The sequence below is a fragment of the Onychomys torridus genome, chromosome 11 (genome assembly GCF_903995425.1).
Source record: "Onychomys torridus chromosome 11, mOncTor1.1, whole genome shotgun sequence".
NCBI lineage: Eukaryota > Metazoa > Chordata > Mammalia > Rodentia > Cricetidae > Onychomys > Onychomys torridus.
This window is the reverse complement of record NC_050453.1, coordinates 5,779,566-5,798,151: the sequence shown is the minus strand read 5'-3', so window position 1 is coordinate 5,798,151 and position 18,586 is coordinate 5,779,566. Positions and strand designations below refer to the sequence as shown.

Genomic DNA, 18,586 nt, shown 5'->3' with positions numbered 1-18,586 from the left:
TTGCTCTCTGGTTAATCTTGGCCTGCTTGAGAAGCACAAACTGATGTGGTTTTACCCTCTGTCTAGACGCACTACTTCGGCCTTTGGTTTCTCAGCAAGAGCCAGCAGGCAAGATGGGTGGAGCTGGAGAAGCCACTGAAGAAACACCTGGACAAGTTTGCTAACGAGCCTCTGCTTTTCTTTGGAGTCATGTTCTATGTGCCAAATGTGTCATGGCTTCAGCAGGAAGCCACGAGGTAGGTTGTGTTCCCCCTCGAGTTCCCCATAAGGGTGTGGATAACCGAAAGGCTTCTGATAAAGGGGAGGTGTGCTGGTTGATTTCGTTGTGTGTGGAGGCAGAGAGGGTGGGGTAGCTGGAGATTGTCTTCCAGTTGCCATGCACCTGCAGAATTTTGTTTGACTCATGTAGCTAATGCCAGACGTGCCCTATAGCCCCGGTAAGATGGGTAGAATTTGTGTGTAACAGCAAAGAAGTACTTGTTGGGGATGGTAAGTTGAATAGGTATGCAAGATTTTAATAAGAACTAACCACCTAATTCTGTTTGTTTACCTCACCCACTTCCCCAAACACTGCTGGATTTTGTACCTGAGGACTAAGATGCTTTTAAAGATGGAAGTAAACTTGAGGAGAAAAATGGTGAGGGGGCACGAGTTTTGATTACGTGGTGGTACATGAACGGGGCAGGAAGTCGGCAGCATGGCAGAGACTCGGGGCTGGCCATCCCGTCTTGTGTCCTTGTAGGAACTGCAAATGCTCATAATGTTTGGGTGGCTTATGATTCACAGAGCACAGCAAGAACGTTTTGCTGGTGTTAGTTTGGTATACACGGTGGGAAGAGATGCTTGTGAAAGCATCTCGGAATCACTCATCAAGGGGACATTTCTGGAGGGAGCCAGAAGCCCAGGAGCACTTTTCTTTTTTGTTTTTAAAACCTGTTGCTCAGATTTGGGCTTTGGGAATCCTAGAGAAGCTAATCTGTGACATGCTTGGGGATAGCAGAGAATGCTCCATTGTTTTTCACTGTGTGGGTTTCAGGATTGTATATTTCTCAAATAAATGACAACACAATTGAAATTTCTATGTCTCCTCCTCCTCCTCCTCCTCCTCCTCCCCTCCTCCTCCTCCTCCTCCTCCTCCTCCTCCTCCTCTTTGTGAAAAGCTGTTGCTGGTAGCTATGGATATGGCTCAGTGGGTAAAATGCCTGCTGTCCAAATGTGGAGACCTCAGTGGGCATCCCCAGAACCTGTGTAAAATCTGTGTGTGGAAGCATGGACCTTAACCCCAGTGCTGGGAGAAGGGTTGGGCAGTTTTGAGGTAGATGATTGGAAAGTGTGGCTTTTGAGGCTAATTTGAGATTGTGTCATCTCACCCGAGACAACAAATCTCTTGATAATGGGGGAATCCCGACAAGAGACTAATACCATTGGAGAAAATATGGACTAGTCAGGCCCCAAGTTAAGGTGACACCCGAGTAAAAACATAAAAAAGTATCAAAAGGAGGCCTGAGAGATGGCTCAGGTCCCACAGAAGCCTGAAGGCCAGCATTTAATTGGCAGCAGTGAATCCTAGTGCTGGAGAGGGGAGATTAGTGAGCTCCAGGTGCCGTGAGGGATCCTGTCTGAGACATAAGGTGGGGAGTGGCTGAGCAAAGACACCCAGCATCGACCTCTGGCCTCCACACACATCCACAATATATTAGAAGGAGAAGACATGGAATTCCAAAATCAAAGGAGAGAAAAAGAAATGACCTGATGTGATTCTAGACATGTGACCGAACAAGCTGGCAGCAGCTAGGCCCCTCCTAGCCAAATGAGGGATGAGTCATGAGAGCATAGGAGTTAAAGAGATTAAGAAGCATGGAGCTCCCAGCCTCATTCCCAACTGGAAGATGTGTTCTGTGAGCTTTGAGAATGTTAGCTCCTCCTTGGATAGACTTGACCCCTGCTAGGACCTCCGCAATTCTTTCTCCCATCTTGGCCAGGCTCCCCCAGCAGGGGCTCCTGCCTGCCGGGCATCTTCCCCTTATTATATCCTCCTGAAACAGGAAAGACTTTTTGCAGTGTGTTTTCATTGTAAACACATGCTTTTCATACTTTTCTGGGCCCAGAAGGTGAAAAGATGGTTTGTAAGTGAGGTGGAGAAGTTCTTTAACGAGCTACTTAATGATTGCAAGAGACAGCTGGAGAGCCCCTGGCCACTCACACTGCAACAAGGTTGGAATTGATGTCTTCCCAAGTCTTCTTCAAGTAAAAAAGGCCCTATTCAGTGTTTCAATACCCAGAACACTTTTAAAGGAAATGGACTAGGGCATAAAGTTCTTTGGCGCAAATGTGAGGACCCAAGTTCAATTCCCAGCATCCATGTAAAATATAGGACAAGGGATGTGCTACATTTATCACAGGATTAGGGATGGGGAGGCAGGCAGATCCTGGGAGTTTTCTGACCAACCAGCTTAGCTGAAATGGCAAGCCCCAGGTCCCAGGGAGGACCCTCTTTCAAAAAAAAAAAAACAAAAATTAGTCCTGAGGAACCACACCAAAGATACACAGGCATGCAGGCAGACAGACAGATAGGCAGACAGACACAGACACAAACAGACAGACAGACACACATACACACACATACACAAGAACACTAAACCAAGGATAAATAATTTTTGAAGAGTGACCCTAAAACCCATTTCTGAAATGCATAATTAACTGCCAGATGTTTTTCTTTTCACTGGGATGTGTGTGTCTTGCCTTGCTCACTGATGACTGGGGTGCTGGGAATGAAAAGGAACGCCTGCCTGTTCAGCCCAGTGAGGACAGGTGGCACAGACGACTCCTTTGCCAGGATGCTGTGGTAGCTGGCTTTCTGGGGTGGGACTGTCCACTCTGTCAGTGGTCAGTGTGCTACAGAATGTCATAGTGTCACTGCTGCTGTAGCCAACCTGCCCCTCTCTTGCCAGAGACAGTCTAGGGACACTGTGGTAGAGCTGGGGAGACTTGGGGTTGGGGGTGCTGCTCATCCCATCTCAGGCCACTGCTGCTGTGCCCCAGAGTGCCTGCTCCTTAAAATCACATCCCACCGTCCACCTCCTCCAAGTCCTGGGCTGGGAGGCTGTGCCCTTATCTGCAGGTCACCGCCCAGCAACTGGCAACAGGGTTTCTGACATGCTTCCTCTCTCCATGGGTGCGCGCAGGCCTTCCTTCAGTGTTGGAGGGAGTTCCTGTTTGGGAACAAGAAGTTGTCCCTCAACCAGCTAGGAATGAATGACACATTTAGAGCTGTGGCCTTTGTGTGTCCTAAAGAATCAGTATGTGTGACTTGTCTTGTATGTGTGACAGGACATTTAGGTTGTTACGTTTCTAGACTGTGCTGTGGCCCTTTCCTGGTGGTGTCCGCTTCAGGTCTATGGCACAGAGAGCAAAGCCAGGTCAGGCCAAGCCCTGCGTCTTCACATCAGACAGAATGGTGCTTTGGGTTCTGTATATGAGTATCCATGTGTGTTCAGGGCATGTGTTTCGGGCCAGTTTTGCACATTTTGTGAGATAGTCAAGATAGCATGGAGTGTCATTTCTTAGTTCCATCTACCTTTTATTTCCTCATGTATACATTTATGTGTGGTGCACATGCATATGCACATGTAGGTGTGTGTTTGTGTATGTGCATGTGAAAGTTCACAGTTGGTGTCCTGCATTTCCTCTATTGTTCCCTGTTTTACCTGCTGAAGCAGGATTCTCTCAGTTGAACCCAGAGCTCCATGGTATGGCTAGTGGGGCTAGCCAGCTCGCTCCACTCTGTAATATGGCTAGTCTACCTAGTCAGCTTGCTCCACTCCATGATGTAACTAATCGGATTAGCCAGCTTGCTCCACTCCATGATACAGCTAGTGGGGCTAGCCATTTCGCCCCAAGCATCCCAGCTCCAGTCTACAGGTGGGCTGCCTCATACATTTGGCATTTGTATGGGTTCTGGGGTGGAACTTCAGTCCTGACACATGCAAACAAACGCATTTACCACTGAGTCCTCTCCTTTGCCCCAACTTTGGTTTTTTGAAACAGGATTTTATTGACCTAGAATTTAGCAATTAGGCCAGGCTGACCGCCAGTGAGCCTCAGGGGTCTTAGGCCAGGCTGACAGCCAGTGACTCCCAGGGGTCTTAGGCTGGGCTGACCGCCACTGAGCCCCAGGGGCCTGCCTCTCTGGTAGCATGTGCCCTTGTGCCTGGATTGTTCTATGGACTGTGGCATTGAACTGAGTCCTCAGCTATTACCGGCATCCTCCTCCCTTGGTTGGAAACACCACTGCGCTCCCCTGTAGTTAGAGTTTTCCTGCCTGGCCCACAGTCAGGACAAATCTCTCTCACCCGCCAGGCCCATAGACGCTCAGACCCAACCAAGCAAACACACAGAAACTTACATTGTTTACAAACTGTATGGCCGTGGCAGGCTTTTTGTTATCTACTTTTCTATCTTAAATTAACCCATTTCTATTAATCTATACTTTGCCACGTGGCTCATGGCTTACCAGTACCTTACATCTCTTTCTTGTCATGGCAGGGGCTGGCAGTGTCTCTCCTTCTGCCTTCCACTTCCCAGAATTCTCTTCTCTGCTTGTCCTGCCTATACTTCCTGCCTGGCTACTGGCCAATCAGCATTTTATTTATACAGAGTGATATCCGCAGCACTCCCCTTCGATTTTGCAGTCTCTCATGTGTGCACTGCGCAAGTCTACAGCCAGAATGTTCAGGGTGTCCCTTCTGGAAGTTTTATTAGGGCCATGGTTCCATGTTCCTCTGCACTTTATTCCTGATCCCCAGTTCTTTTACCATTTTACATTGTTCTCTGATGAAGACTTTTAAGAAGATTTATTTTATGTATGTGTGTGGATATGTGTGCAGGTACCCACAGAGGCCACCAGAGGTGTCTCACCTCCTGGAGCTGGAGTTCACAGGTAGATGTGAGCCCCCAGCATGGGTACTGGGAACAGAACTCAGGTGCTTGGAAGAGCAGCAGGTGCTCTTAACTGCTGAGCTATCTGGCCAGTCCAGCTCCCTGATGGACTTTTAAAGTTGGTCAGGGGCTGGAAGTAGAGAGTCCCTCTAGGCGGACATGCATTCCCCTTGGCACGCCCCCTGCCCACTTGCACTGTGGGCGGGCACTTCTCTCTTGGTTATTGTTCCTGCCAGTCATTTTGAAGATGCAGCTGACACTGGAGTCCCATCTCTGGCGCTGTGCAGTCAGTGTGATGAGACAAGGGAAGAAGATGGCTTTCTTTAAGAAGTAGTGACCTTGGGTTGCTTTCCCAAGGAAGATGCCTCTTCCTTTGGAGGCAGTTGCCCATTGCATATCCTTTTATTGTTTCTTTTGTGGTGCCGGGGTTTGAACTCATGGTCTTGTACATATCGAGCAAGTGCTCTACCACATCCCCTGCCTACATTCCTTTTCAAGTTTACTTCATTAAGTGCCTCTTCCATGCTAGACTTCCCATGAGGCAGCTGGAGTGCAGGAATGGGCAGACCTTGACGCCTTACCACCAAAGAGCTGTTACCCCAAGCAGGTTTTCTTTCACTTCCGTGCATTTGATTGGCTGAAGGTTTATCTGCATTTTTTTTTTTTTTAAAGTTTGTGCTGTTCCCCTCTTTACTCCCTGGAGACTGTTCTGTCACTGGTCTGGAATCCATGTGCCTGGCTGGATTTCATAAACAAGGCTGGCATCCTGGTTCTGCCACCTGTACAGCCAGGGTCACATGGCCCAATGCTCAGCAAGGCCCTGAACTTGGCTTTACATTCGGGTTGCCATCTCGAAATCTTTCCTGTTTGACTGACAGGTCCTACATTTTCACATCACACCAAGCTGCAAAGAAAGAGCCAGAGCACAGCCCCTGTTTTCTTCACTTGCTCTGTCCCTGTTATTGCCTGTGGCTCTCAGGATGGGTGGATCTGAGTCTACTCTTGTGAATGTGATCAAAGAGAAATGTGCTTTCCCAAATGCAGTAGACAGAAAGCTTTTATGCAGACAGAAGTGTGCCTCTGGTCACCATTTCTGCTCCTGGCTCCAATCCTGTCTGGAAGATGTTTGGATGCGCCAAAGCTGATGAGTATGTCTCCATTTTCAACTCTAATTTCCTCATGTTTAATTGAAGAATACTGAACTCCGCACCCTCCGTTCACTCAGGTGTGTGCCTAGGCCACAGGGTCACGGGTATCAAGCTGCTTCTGGCTTTCTCTTCCTCCAGATAAAAGACACAGTCTTCAAGGTGTGCAGGTGGGTAGGTCGCTGTTTAGGGGACCTGCTGTGAGTAGAATGCAGAGGTGGAGGCATGTTCATTGACATTAGACGTGACTGTGACCGGCAAGTGGCCATTTCTGTGAGTTCTTTGTGTCTGGGAGACAGATCAAACACTCAAATGGTCTTTAGTAACTAATTTGGTATAATTTGTTTTTTATCAAAAGGAAAAAAATAAACGTTTTAAAAGCAAACGAATCAGAAACCTCATTCCTATTTCAAAGGAGTCTTCACATGCAGTGTTTGGTTTCTTTTTCATGTGTGTGTGTAAGTGTGCATGCGTTTGCATGGGTGAGTTCATGTGTATATGTCTGTGCATGCATGTGGAGACCTGTGTCTCTTTATTCACTGAAACAGAGTCTCTCATTTGAGCGCAGACTTGGTTAACATGACCGCTCTGACAGGGATCTCCTGTCTCCGCCTGCCAAGGGCTAGAATTAGTAAGGCCACTGTGCCCACCCGCCTTCTCTATGGGTCCCAGGATATGAACCCTGGTCTTCCTGCTGTGAGCACTGTAAGCACTGAGCTGTCTCTCTTGCCTGATCTGTAGTCTTTCAACCATGAAAGCTTACTGTACACTTTACTCATTAGTAAAGCAGTTTGCAAAAACAGGTATACTGTGCCTCAAATCTTTCCCTTTAACAAAGTAATGATTTGATCACAACACATTAACTCCTAGGTTATTCTGTATTTAGTGGCTTGTTATCTGGAACATCTTTAAAAAGCAGTCAAAAATAATTGCTTTTCAGAGGGCCATTATGAAACCCAGCTGAAAAAAGTTCTCAAGCAAAACTATTTTCTTTTTCTGAATTCCTTGATTTTCAAAGTTTTGTTTGTTCATTCATTGACTCCAAAGGGCCATTAGCCTAACGCTACAAGGCTGAGAAGTTTCTCGGCGTCTAACTGGTGAAGTGGTGAGGGTCTGCAGTGGAGGGCAGGTTAGGAACTGTACATACTGTACTTGTTGCAAAAGCTGAGTGGAAGATGGTGATCTGCCACCAGAGCATTTACCCTTAGTGAAGGGGTGGAGAGAAGAGAAACAAACAGGAGCCGTGGGAAGAGAGCTTCTGTCGTGTCCAAGCATGCCCGCTGTGCTTTATGGAGGTTTCAAAGACTTCCATTCCTCATAAAGAATTCTTTGGATTTGTAGGGGAGTCATTATAATGGGTGGGATTGGGCGTGGTGTTTTGATTGCAAAATGGCTTTTCCAAAAATCTCAGGGTGGCGGAGGTTTGGGGAGTCAGTGTTGTAGGGACCTTTGCTCTGTCGTCTCAGAAGGGCAGAATACTGGGATATTGAATTGGAGTGGGGAAGAAGGGGAGGGGGGGGGACAGATCTGCTGTGTCCACACAGTAAAGGATGGAACCAGAGCGGCAGCAGAAATGGAAAGTGTAGACTTCAAGACTGTAAGCCCCCAGTGTGTGGCTGGCTCCAGTCTGTCACCAGTATGCGTGATGCTCTCAAGTTCACACGCAATGTGCTGCGCTAAGTGTCCCAGGTGAGTGGGCCTGATGAGATGGGTGTGGCTACTAGTCCCTGAACAAAGTGTGTGGTTTATACACAGAGCTTTTACACCTAACAAATGGATATTTGGATCATTGCATCAAGGGCATCTTTTATATTACTTTGAAACTGACTTAAAAAAATACGGTGTGTCTGGTGTGCTTGTGGGATGGGGCTGTCAGAGGACAGCTTTGTGGAGTTAGTTCCCCCTTACATGGCCAGTGTCTTTATTCCCTAAGCCATCCGCCAGCTCTCTCTCTTACCCATTTACCAGAGCAGAACACACTTCTTCTCTTCAAAGACAGTTGACTGACCTGAGGAGATTCTGACTGACAGGACCAGTTCTGAAAGGTCAAAACAAGACAGCTTATAGGCAGGGAGATGCCACCTTGGCTCACCTTCTCCCCCAGTCCCCGCAGTTACATTGGCAGCGTGTCCTTCCCATGCCCCGCCTGACCCTGTAGGCATCTAGGTTGAGACACAGTAGTCAAGTCCCATCAACCCATCTCCTCCTTGACCCAGTTGCTTTTGTGCAATTAAACAGCCATCTATCTGTCTTAACACTTTTAACTGCTTACAAGAGAACTACTGTGGATGAACTGAGTGTGCAAGCGTTTCCCTACAAACTCTCCTTTCAGACCTTGTTTATTTATGAGCATCACTTTAGGGGCCAGACTGGAGGTCCTTATGCTGTCTGGAGAGCCCAGGCTCAAGTATTCCAGAGTTCTTCCGTATTGGTTTCAGTTTCTGCCTCATCTGATTACCCATGAAGTTTATTCCTAGCAAGGACACTATATTATTTTTCTCATCACTGATAAAACAGAAGCAACTTAAGGGGAGAGGATTTGTTTGAGGGAACACAATCCATTGTGATGAGGAAGGGATGCCAGCAGGCAGCTTTGTGGAGGCAGGAATGTGAGGCTCCTTCCCTACCTCCTCACAGGAACAGGAAGTGGGAGGGAGAGAGAGAGGCAGAGAGAGAGAGAGAGAGAGAGAGAGAGAGAGAGAGAGAGAGAGAAGTCAGACTATAAAGTTCAAGACTCTGTCCCCCAGGGAACTGCTTCCTCCAGTTATGCCCTACCTCTTGAAGGTTCCACAATCCCCAGAAACAATACCACTAGCTGGAGACCAAATAACCAGGCCCATGACCCTGTGGGAACATGTCACACCAAATGATAACAGGTACCAATTGTTTTATGTCTGTCTTCTCGGGCTGTCACCTCCCACACCCTGAGCTGCTGTAGCCCGTCTGAGAAGGAGTGAATCAGGCAAAGTTCTCCCAGAATCATAGTTTTATATCTGAACACAGTGCCACATAGATGGCAGAGTTCTTTATTTACAGGTCCAGAGTGACAATGGGATGTTGCTCAGCCATGACAGAAGCCCAGCCCTTTGGCTGACCCTGGAATGGTTGTAGGTGAAGCAGGCCTGCTGACTTGGGAGAGACGGCCAGTAGGATTTATTTGAACTCTCAGAGAGCCTCTGCCAACTCCCCACTCTCCTTCCCTGTGACTGCTGAGATGTACCACAGAATTGCTGGCATCAGAGGAGTGAGTTTTGTCAAAGAGAAGGAAGTAGCACAGACGGAGAGGGGGAGCAGGCATGTGTTTGAATGAGCCTTTTACACAGTGAGCATTGTGCACCGGTGGGAACCAGGATGGGCTTTGGTTTGAATTTATCAGTCATCTCCAGCCTTGGGCACATAGTGCCAGGCTTTCAGATGACACTAAAGAAGAGCAGAAAAGGAAGACACTGGAAACGAGCCGAGTGCCTGTGTCAGATGTCAGGTGTGGCTGTGAAAATGGTGAAGAGCCCAGGCCGAGGAATGAGAGGGGCATGCTACATCTCGCTGATGCCCCCAGCCCATCCCGTCGTCCTGCTTGCAGCTGGAGGGAACAAGGGGATGTTTCACCTGCTATTTATCATCAGCACTGAGATGAACTAATGCCAGTCAGAGCAAAGTACAGCACACTTGACCTAAAGGTGGCCAGCACCAAGCCAGACACTTGATGCTTTACTAGGAAATCATGGAGATGAAGTAATGTCAGAAAAGCATGTTTTTGAAGAGCAAACATGTTTCGAAGATGGTAAAAGCAATATTTGCTAGGACGACAAAGTATACGTCGTCGCCTAAGTTAAATGTGAAGTTTTCCTGCCTGATGTCACTGATGTAAATGACCCACTGTAAAAAGATGGGGCCATTGGTATGTCTCTGATGGACCACTGATGTAAGTTACTTCTAGAATTCTCACATCTGTTTCGAATGATAACTGGAGTGATAACAAAGAGCTATTTTGGTTTTTAATGTTCAAGGAAAATGAAATAGACCACAGAACCAGACGGCTGCAATAGAAGCCCCAGGTACTGGAAGCCAGGAGACCTCTGTCTTGGGTACTTGTTTCTTGGACAGGACTGTACTCTCCTCAAAGTGTCTGTGCATGTAGTCATCAGGAGACAATATGAATATTCTGGGTGCGCTGTGTCAGAAACATAGATGGAGCCTGGGAGGATGGCTCAGTGGTAAGAGCACTTGCGATGCAATCATCAGGATTTGTGTTTGGAACCTCAGCAATGGGAGGGTGGAGGTAGTCAAGTCCTGTGAAAGTTCACTGGCCAAAAAAGCCTAGCCAAAAAGCAAGCTTCCTGTTCAGTAAGAGACCCTGGCTCATGGCGGCGACTGGGAGAGCAATAAAGGGAGTCATAGCTGACATTCTGCATGGGCCTCTGCATGTGCTTGCGTAGGTCCGTGTATGCACACATTCACATGCAAGCACTACATATGCAAACATACACCACACACACATACACACACACACACACACACACACACACACACACACACACACATACACACTAGCAAAAAAGAAACACAGGTAGGTATGCTTATATCTTCCCACAGTATCAGAATGTATTGGATAACAAATTCACGTGTTGTGTCTAGTCCATTGGCTGAGGCTTTCAGGTAGGTAATCTGACTCTCCTTGATAACCGGCCCTCGGTAGTCACGGGCTTTTATTTCAATCTTAATTACTAACATTAACTTTCAGATAACACATTCCATTTCTCTGTCTCTGTCTGTCTCTGTCGTCTCTGTCTCTCTCTCTGTCTCTGTCTCTGTCTGTCTGTCTGTCTGTCTCTGTCTGTCTCTGTCTCTCTCTCTCTCTCACACACACACACACACACACACACACACACACACACACACACACACACTAAAACATGTCCATATATGTCAGAGTTCATAGAGACCTTCCTTACTGGAGGCAAGGAGAGATCTGCTAAGTCTGAAAGAGAATTGTAGCGTGGAGTGGGGTAAGATATTAAGAATTCAGTAGGAGAGCTGATGGGGCAGGCAGAGCTGAGGATCAAAAGCCACAAAGGTGTAGGACCATCAAGCCTCGGTGTGGTCCAGAGGGACCAATCGGGCCATGGGCCCGAGCTCAGCTAAAGCGTGGAGGACAGGTAGGAGTTCTGCCCACGGCTTCCTTGCTGCCACGGTGGTCAGTACTTCTGTGGCCATGGCAGTGATACGTTTTGCTCTTACTTGGTTCACAAAAGGTGTAGCACCCATCATTTCTGTAAAGTCTTGGGCCTGATTATTTTTTAAATGTGGTTTTAATATGCCATGCATTCCCAATGTACTTCATAGCATTTGTAGATGGTACCTTCTTCATAGTTACTTGCCATGTATGCTGCATGGCTGGTGCTGTGTGTGTGTCTGTCTGTCTCTGCTCATCCGTGTGTGTGTGTGTGTGTGTGTGTGTGTGTGTGTGTGTGTGTGTGAGTGAGAGAGAGAGAGAGAGAGAGAGAGAGAGAGAGAGAGAGAGAGAGTCTGCCTGCTTGACTGTCTGCCTGCCTGCCTGTCTGTCTCTGTATGTCTGTGTGCTCACATGCTCCAGAAACCAGGCATCAGCTTCGGTGTCTTCTCTCAGGAACCACCTACCTTGTTTTTGAGCAAAGTCTCTCACTGTCTCGCTTTAGCTAGCCTGGCTCACCAGCAAGCCTGTCTCCACCTCCCTAGTGCTGAGATTACATGTATTAATAGTAAACACCTGACAAAATCAGTCTGCAAAGAGGAAGGGTTTATTTCTGGCTCCCACTTTTGTTCATGACTGGTTGACCCTGTTCTTGGGTGGCGGTTCATCATGATGGGAGCACATGATAGCCATTCCTCTTTGAGTGAAGGAGTAAGGAGGAGGGAGGGCTGCGTCTGTGGGCCTCAAGCCCCTCCCTCATGACTTAGATCACTCCCACCATGCCCCACATCTTAAAGGTTCTGTCACCTCCCAATAGAGCCACCCTAGGGATCTTGGCCTCTGGGGACATTCCATATCAATGCTTTATGACACTGCCTTTGAGTTCTTGGTTTATGGAGGACATATTTTATGTGCTCCCTTTCTGGTTTAGTGGGTGGTTTTCAGTTCTTGGTCCTAGGCTGAGAGGAGGAATGTGTTTGTGGCTATCCCCTTATGGAATAGAAGATGGGAATTACATATCTCTACTTGACAATTCCCTGCCCCTGCCTACAACTTCAACAAAAGTTTGCTGTCTATCTGTTTGTAGTAATTCCTATGAAACTTTGACTCATCATTTTTTAAATCTAGTCAACTATTTTTCTACTCTAAAATTATCTTTGTGTTCAGGGTCATAAAAATTTTTGATGCCTTAGGAGATGCCTCAGTGGTTAGACAACCTGCTATGAACCAGACTTCAGAGCCCCAGAACCCACAGAAACACTGGGTGGCCATGGTGGTCCTTCTGTAGTCTTGACTCAGAAGATAAGAAGATAGAGGGTCCCTGGAGCAACCAGGCTGGCCAGACCAGACATATGTGTGAGATCTGGGTTCAGTTAAGAGACTCTGACTCAAAGAATAAGGTGGGGAGGGATGGAGGAAAACTGAAGACAACAAGTTTGGGCTTCCACACATATATGCAAACATACCACCCCACACACACATGATGGTGCACGCCTACACATTTGTACAACACATACATACACAAGAGAAATTTTTAAGAAAGATTTTGTTGATACTGAGACAGAAAAGTCAATCTCTAAGGATGAAAGGATACTTTAGTTACTCAAGAACCTGAGCGGGATTTGAAAAACAGGATTATAGGGAGACATTTTCATGCTGAAGAAAAACGAGCAGAGTTTTGCCAGAAACCACAGCCTAGAGGATGCTAGATTCTTGGGCAGTGACATATTTGCTGGTCTGGTGTTTTCTCTTTGGCAGTTGTTGCCACACTGGATATCTTCAGCCACTTTTGAAGATTCTATAAGGGGACTATTCATATCCAACACTGGGAATTTCATCGGTGGCCAGTGGATTCATGTTGTAGCGTGGCTCAGACTTGGGGTAGTTTTTCTCTTCTTTCTATTTTCCGTTTGAGAGCTGTGCACCTCCAGTTTCATGTGTGTAAATAGACATGTTAGTGTCTTGAAGGCTATAGGTCTGAGATGACGTGAAGACACAGGAGACACCGGGAAATCACTCTGTGTGTAGAGCCTGGGGCTGTCCAGATGACTGCAGACAGAGTAGGATGGATTTTCTATCCATCATTCTGAACAGAAAACGTTTACCATCGAGCCTTTTGGCTGGTGTGGAAGCTTCTCCTACGCTCCAGCATGTGTCTGAGGGTTGGGAGTCCAGGATGGTGCATTTACAAAAGCTGAAAGGGGCTTGGTTCTTGGGCTTTTCCTGCAGGAATCAGGGTGGGAGGGGGCAGAAGCCTGGTACCCGGTGGTCTCCACCTCCATCTACAGTCTCAAGTTTGCCGGTCAAGAGTCTGGCTGCAGTCACTTAGAATGAGCTGGAAGATTTGAACTTCTTCTCTCTTTTTATCATAGTTTCTGGGGGATATATAAGTAATTAAGTCTGTTGTCTCGTGGCTCCTTCAAACATCTATTAAGCCTGTAGTCAGTATTTCCTCCTTGCTTCGGTGTATGACTTCACCGACAGGAGACAGACCTTGTTTGGCAGTGAGGTCACCTTTAGTTAAGGATTCTGAGGAAGAGCATAGGCCCATTCACTCAGTTTCTCTTGTGCTCCTTCTTCATACCCGGTATATTACTAACGGTCCCACTATCCCCCGATTGCTAACCACATTTTCAGGCATTTCTGCTGACTTCTTGCTGCAAGCCTGGCTTGTAACCAGAAAGACGTCTCCTTGGGCAGTTGACTCATGCTTCCAGGGGTAACTTAAGCTCCCTTTCCCACGGTGGATGGGAGGTAATATCATGGACACATGATTTCCAGGGCAGGCAGGTGTATATTTCAGGCAGATGAGTCGAGTCATATTTAGTACTAGCGTAAGAGGAATCGAAGGCTCTCTGCCCTGCCACGGTAGTGCAGAGGAGTGGTTGGAGCTGGCTAATGAGTGTGCTGCATACGCCTTGATTGATCTCCGCCTGCAAGGCTGCTGCTTCCTGACGTGGCAGCGGCTGAAACCACTGGCAGCTCAGTTCACACTCTACAGCACAGGAATCTTTCTCCCCTTTGCACGAAGGACTGAAGTTCACCCTCCCTCGCTGTTCACTGTGAGCACAAGCATCACCACCACCGTCCTCCACACATGTGTCGGCCACGGGCTGTGTTTATGAAATTTCTTTTAAAATTTAGTGTGTGTGTGTGTGTGTGTGTGTGTGTGTGTGTGTGTGTGTGTATGGTGTGTGATATGTGTCTGTGCATGTGTGTGTGATGTATGTCTGTGCATGTGTGTGTATGTGATATGTGTGTCTGTGTGTGTGTGTATGGTGTGTGATATGTGTCTGTGCATGTGTGTGTGATGTATGTCTGTGCATGTGTGTGTATGTGATATGTGTGTCTGTGTGTGTGTGTATGGTGTGTGATATGTGTCTGTGCATGTGTGTGTGATGTATGTCTGTGCATGTGTGTGTATGTGATATGTGTGTCTGTGTGTGTATGGTGTGTGATATGTGTCTGTGCATGTGTGTGTGATATATGTCTGTGCATGTGTGTGTATGTGATATGTGTGTCTGTGCATGTGTGTGTGTGTGCGCGCGCTGTGTTAAGTTGTCAGGTTTATGTGGCAGGTGCTTGCTTTTACACAGTGATCATCTAGCCTGCCCAAACTGTTTTTGAACTGGATTTCTCAGTGTTCCCCCATGGTCTTGAACCCCTGTTCTCAAGTGATGCTCCTGCCTCAGGCTTCTGAGCATAAAGACCAAAGTTACACACCACACCTAGCCATTTCTGAAACTTTTGCATGTCCCAGACATCACACCTAACAACCTTAGTGGGAAGTGATTCATTTTCTTCTCTCTCTCTCTCTGTCTCCCTCCCCCTCTCTCTCCTTCTGTGTCCCTCGAGAGCACTCACTGAGCCTCCAGGTGCTGATATGGAAAGTCCCTGAGGAGACAGTGCAGGAGCCTGTGCTGTGCAAAACAGGGTCCGGGAGGACTGGGAGAGCACTGGGAGCTGGGGGTGCTGGGGGTGCTGTAGGCTGGGGGTCACTAGAGGCTGGAGGAAGGACTGTGGGGCTGTGAGTGACCTTTGCTGCCTTGTATGTACTGGGATTAAAGTTGTTTGGCACTATACCTGGCTCATATCCAAGGGTTTTACTTTTTCTCCATTACATTTATGTGTGTGTGTGTGTGCACACGTGTGTGTGCACGCGCGCGCATGTATGTGGTGGGCGTGCGTGGGCGTGTGTGCGTGTCTGTGCACGTGTGTGGTGTGTGTGCGCGTGTGCACGTGCGTGTGCGTGCATGTTTGTGTGTGTTCATGCATGTGTGTGCGTGCACGTGTGTACATGCATGTCATAGTATTTGTATGGAAGTCATAGGACAATTTGTAGGAAGGAGTCTGTTCTCACCTTTCACCATGTAGATCCCAGGGATCCAAACAATCTACCTGGCAAACACCTTTACTTTCTGAGCCAACTCCTCATATACAAATTTTTGTGTGACTTTAAATCCCTAGTTTTCTTGACTGTTCCTGGGGGCCATAATTGTGGGGCAGTCATGAATATTTCTGTATAACTTTCTTAGAAACTATAAAACTGTGTTTTCTGAGTTATGAGAGATCTTAAGGTAAGTTAAAACAAACTCATTTTTATTTTGACACCAATACCACTGTATTTTTTAGGCTTCTGTGGTCATGGTTCTCTAGCAGGCCTCTGTGGCCCTTTCTAGTCCTACAGATAGGATCAATGTAAAGAGATCTGTGACCACTGGCATAGACAGAAGTGGAGTTGGGACATTTCCTCTTGCTCTGTGATGTGTTGTAGAAACTGAATTCTTCTTTTACATGGAACCCTGGTTCAATATAGGCCACTATTAGGGAGTTTATGGTCTCTCTAGACTATACTTGGAGTCCCTGTAATTTGTTATAATTAACTCGAGTTCAAGAGCAGAGAGTGTGGGCCACGTTGGGGCTTGCCTTGCTTCTTACGCAATATTTGCTGCCATTGGCTTTTCCCCCTAGTGCTCAGGGCCCGTGTGTGTTTGTGTGCATTTAAACAATCAGTGTCCTTTTAAGGAAAGAATTACAAGCCTTTGAGTCACAGAAATGTAGTCTCCCTAAGAAGCTAGGTGTCTCTGGTGGGAGACGGTGGCCACTGATCAGGTGCTGTTGAAACTGCATGGACTAGAGCATGTGCCAAGGAAACCTGCCTATGTGTGTGAGGGAAACGTGTGTGTGTCTGTTTTCACGAGTGCACATCGGTTAGCTTGTGATTGTGAGTCAGGCCTGAAGACAGGCTTTCCCTTTTTAGGTCATCACTGTCACTTGTGGGCTGGCTCCTTGCGGTCTGTTTGGTTTTCCCGTGGTTGTTAGAGTGTTCACTTTGTACTGCTGCTGGTACAGTTTTAATGACCGTCAGCTTGGACAGTCATTAAACATAAAAAGCCTTCAGATAGCGCGCAGACCAGGTACCAGACGCATTATTATGTATGCCAGGAGTCGTGAACTGAAATTCTTCCCAAGGGATTGGAGGGCTCTGGGCCAGGGAAGGAGATGGTCAGATAGGTCTGGTTATATATGCCTGCCTAGTTATCTGGACATGGAGGACAAAACCACTGTGGGCCACCCTGCCCAGTATTTCCAGTTGCAGCTGAGAACAGCCTCTGGAATGCATGGATGATTCGCCTCCCCTGCTAACACCCAACCCCCGTCAGCCTAAGAGCTCAGCTTGTTCCATCCTACTCCAGAATCCAAGGACGGTGGCTTGATTTCCCCTCTTACCTTCCATTCTTACTTGTACAGCAAACCGTCAAACAGAAAGCCGTGCTTTCTGAGGTATTCTTCACTACCCGGGGAGAAGGTGCCAGTACATCCCAGCAAAAAGCCTTTCTGATACTGCTAGTTGTGAACAAAGGTTTCCAGCCAGGAAATGGCATCTTAAACCTTACTCAGCTTTTAGAAATCAAGACAGTACCCCTTCCGAGCCTCCGTAGTTCTGTGAAGGCTTCAGAGTGTAAACTTGTCCTCCAAACTGTGACATCCATCTTGGCTCCTCCTCAGCTGGGGAGAGAAGTGGGCTGAGCTGGATTTCAGCTGTGGAGAGCGAACAAGTAGATAGGAACACACGAAGACACTGGAGGTAGAGGCCAGTGGTCATAGCTCAGAGTGCCTTAGGCCACCTGGCTTGTAGACAGCGTAAAAGAGACCTAGAGAGTTCTCAGCCGCAAGATGAAACGCGCCCTGCAGTGCATTCGTGGGAGGCCCGGCCTCCTCCAGCCTTCCTCAGAAGCACAGACAGTGGTGCTTTCAGTTTTGTTTTTATTTGGGGACTTCAGGGAATTGGGGGGCCCATCAGGAATGCTGGGAATCAGCCTCCACCCTCCTCATGTCTGTGGCTGGCTCTGCTCAGATGCCGTCTGGTTTTGGCTTTAAGAAACATGTCACTGTGGGCCAGTCACTTTCTCTGAGTCTGGTTTCCTGCTGTCCACATTAGAAGGGCCACATGGTTGTTAAAAATCTCCTCCAACTTAACTTTTTTAGGACCAACTCTACACCATTCATATGTATCTGTCCTCCAAATCTCTCCAGCACTCATCATCAGAGGACTCACACCCCCCCCACACACACTCACATACACACACTCTTTATCTTTTCACCTGAGGCTGAAGTTCCTCAAGTGTCCTCTTTGTCCAGGAGACAGGAGCCCCAGGAGGGCGAAGGGAAATAGGAATCTCACAGGCTCTGAAGGTGTCTGCTGAGGGTGACAGGCACTTGTGCTCACACTCCACTGGCCCAACACTATTAGCAGGAAATGAGGTTAGCTAGTGTTGGGTGTGAGTGCAGGAGGGGGGTGTGGTCCTCTAAGCAAGCATCTCCAGCCCCATAACAGCCCACCATTCCTCTGCTTCCATTCACTCCTGAGCATGCCAGTGTTCTTGGATGGCAGTCAGGGCAAATCCAGGTCTGAAGGCTTTGCTGTTGTGATGGGCTCTTCCCACTTGGGGATCCTCTGTTGCTCTGGACTTGGAATAAGGGATTTGACTTGGGTAGGGTTGGGAAACACATTCTCAAAGCTTTTGAGTTCCTGGCACTTATTCCATGGTTCTGCGGTAAGACAGGCCCCGCTTTGTAGGCTACCAGAAGGCGTTTCTCCAGCAGAAGAGGCAGGTCTGAAAGTATAAAACAGACAGAAGGTTCAGATTCCTCACATGTGAATGAAAGCGGAGACGTGGGGTCCCAGCCGCACATCTTGAAACACAGAGGATAATGTTTGCGGTGTAGACTTTTAGGGAATTCTCAATACCTCTTTTAGAATGCTGAGTACTCCGTTGACTTGACTAAGTTAGCATTTAAAAATAAATACAAAGTTTCAGTTCAGAATCTT

The 18,586-nt window shown here is 47.6% G+C and overlaps 1 protein-coding gene across 2 annotated transcripts in view; it reads left to right on the top strand.

The window, feature by feature from the left end:
• Positions 1 to 18,586, top strand: part of Ptpn14 (protein tyrosine phosphatase non-receptor type 14) — a 145,292-nt gene that overhangs the window by 67,531 nt on the left and 59,175 nt on the right. For both annotated transcript variants that reach the window (XM_036202498.1, XM_036202497.1), the window contains exon 3: positions 67 to 236. In XM_036202498.1, the coding sequence (XP_036058391.1) occupies positions 67 to 236 (170 nt within the window). The remainder of the gene's footprint in view (positions 1 to 66; positions 237 to 18,586) is intronic.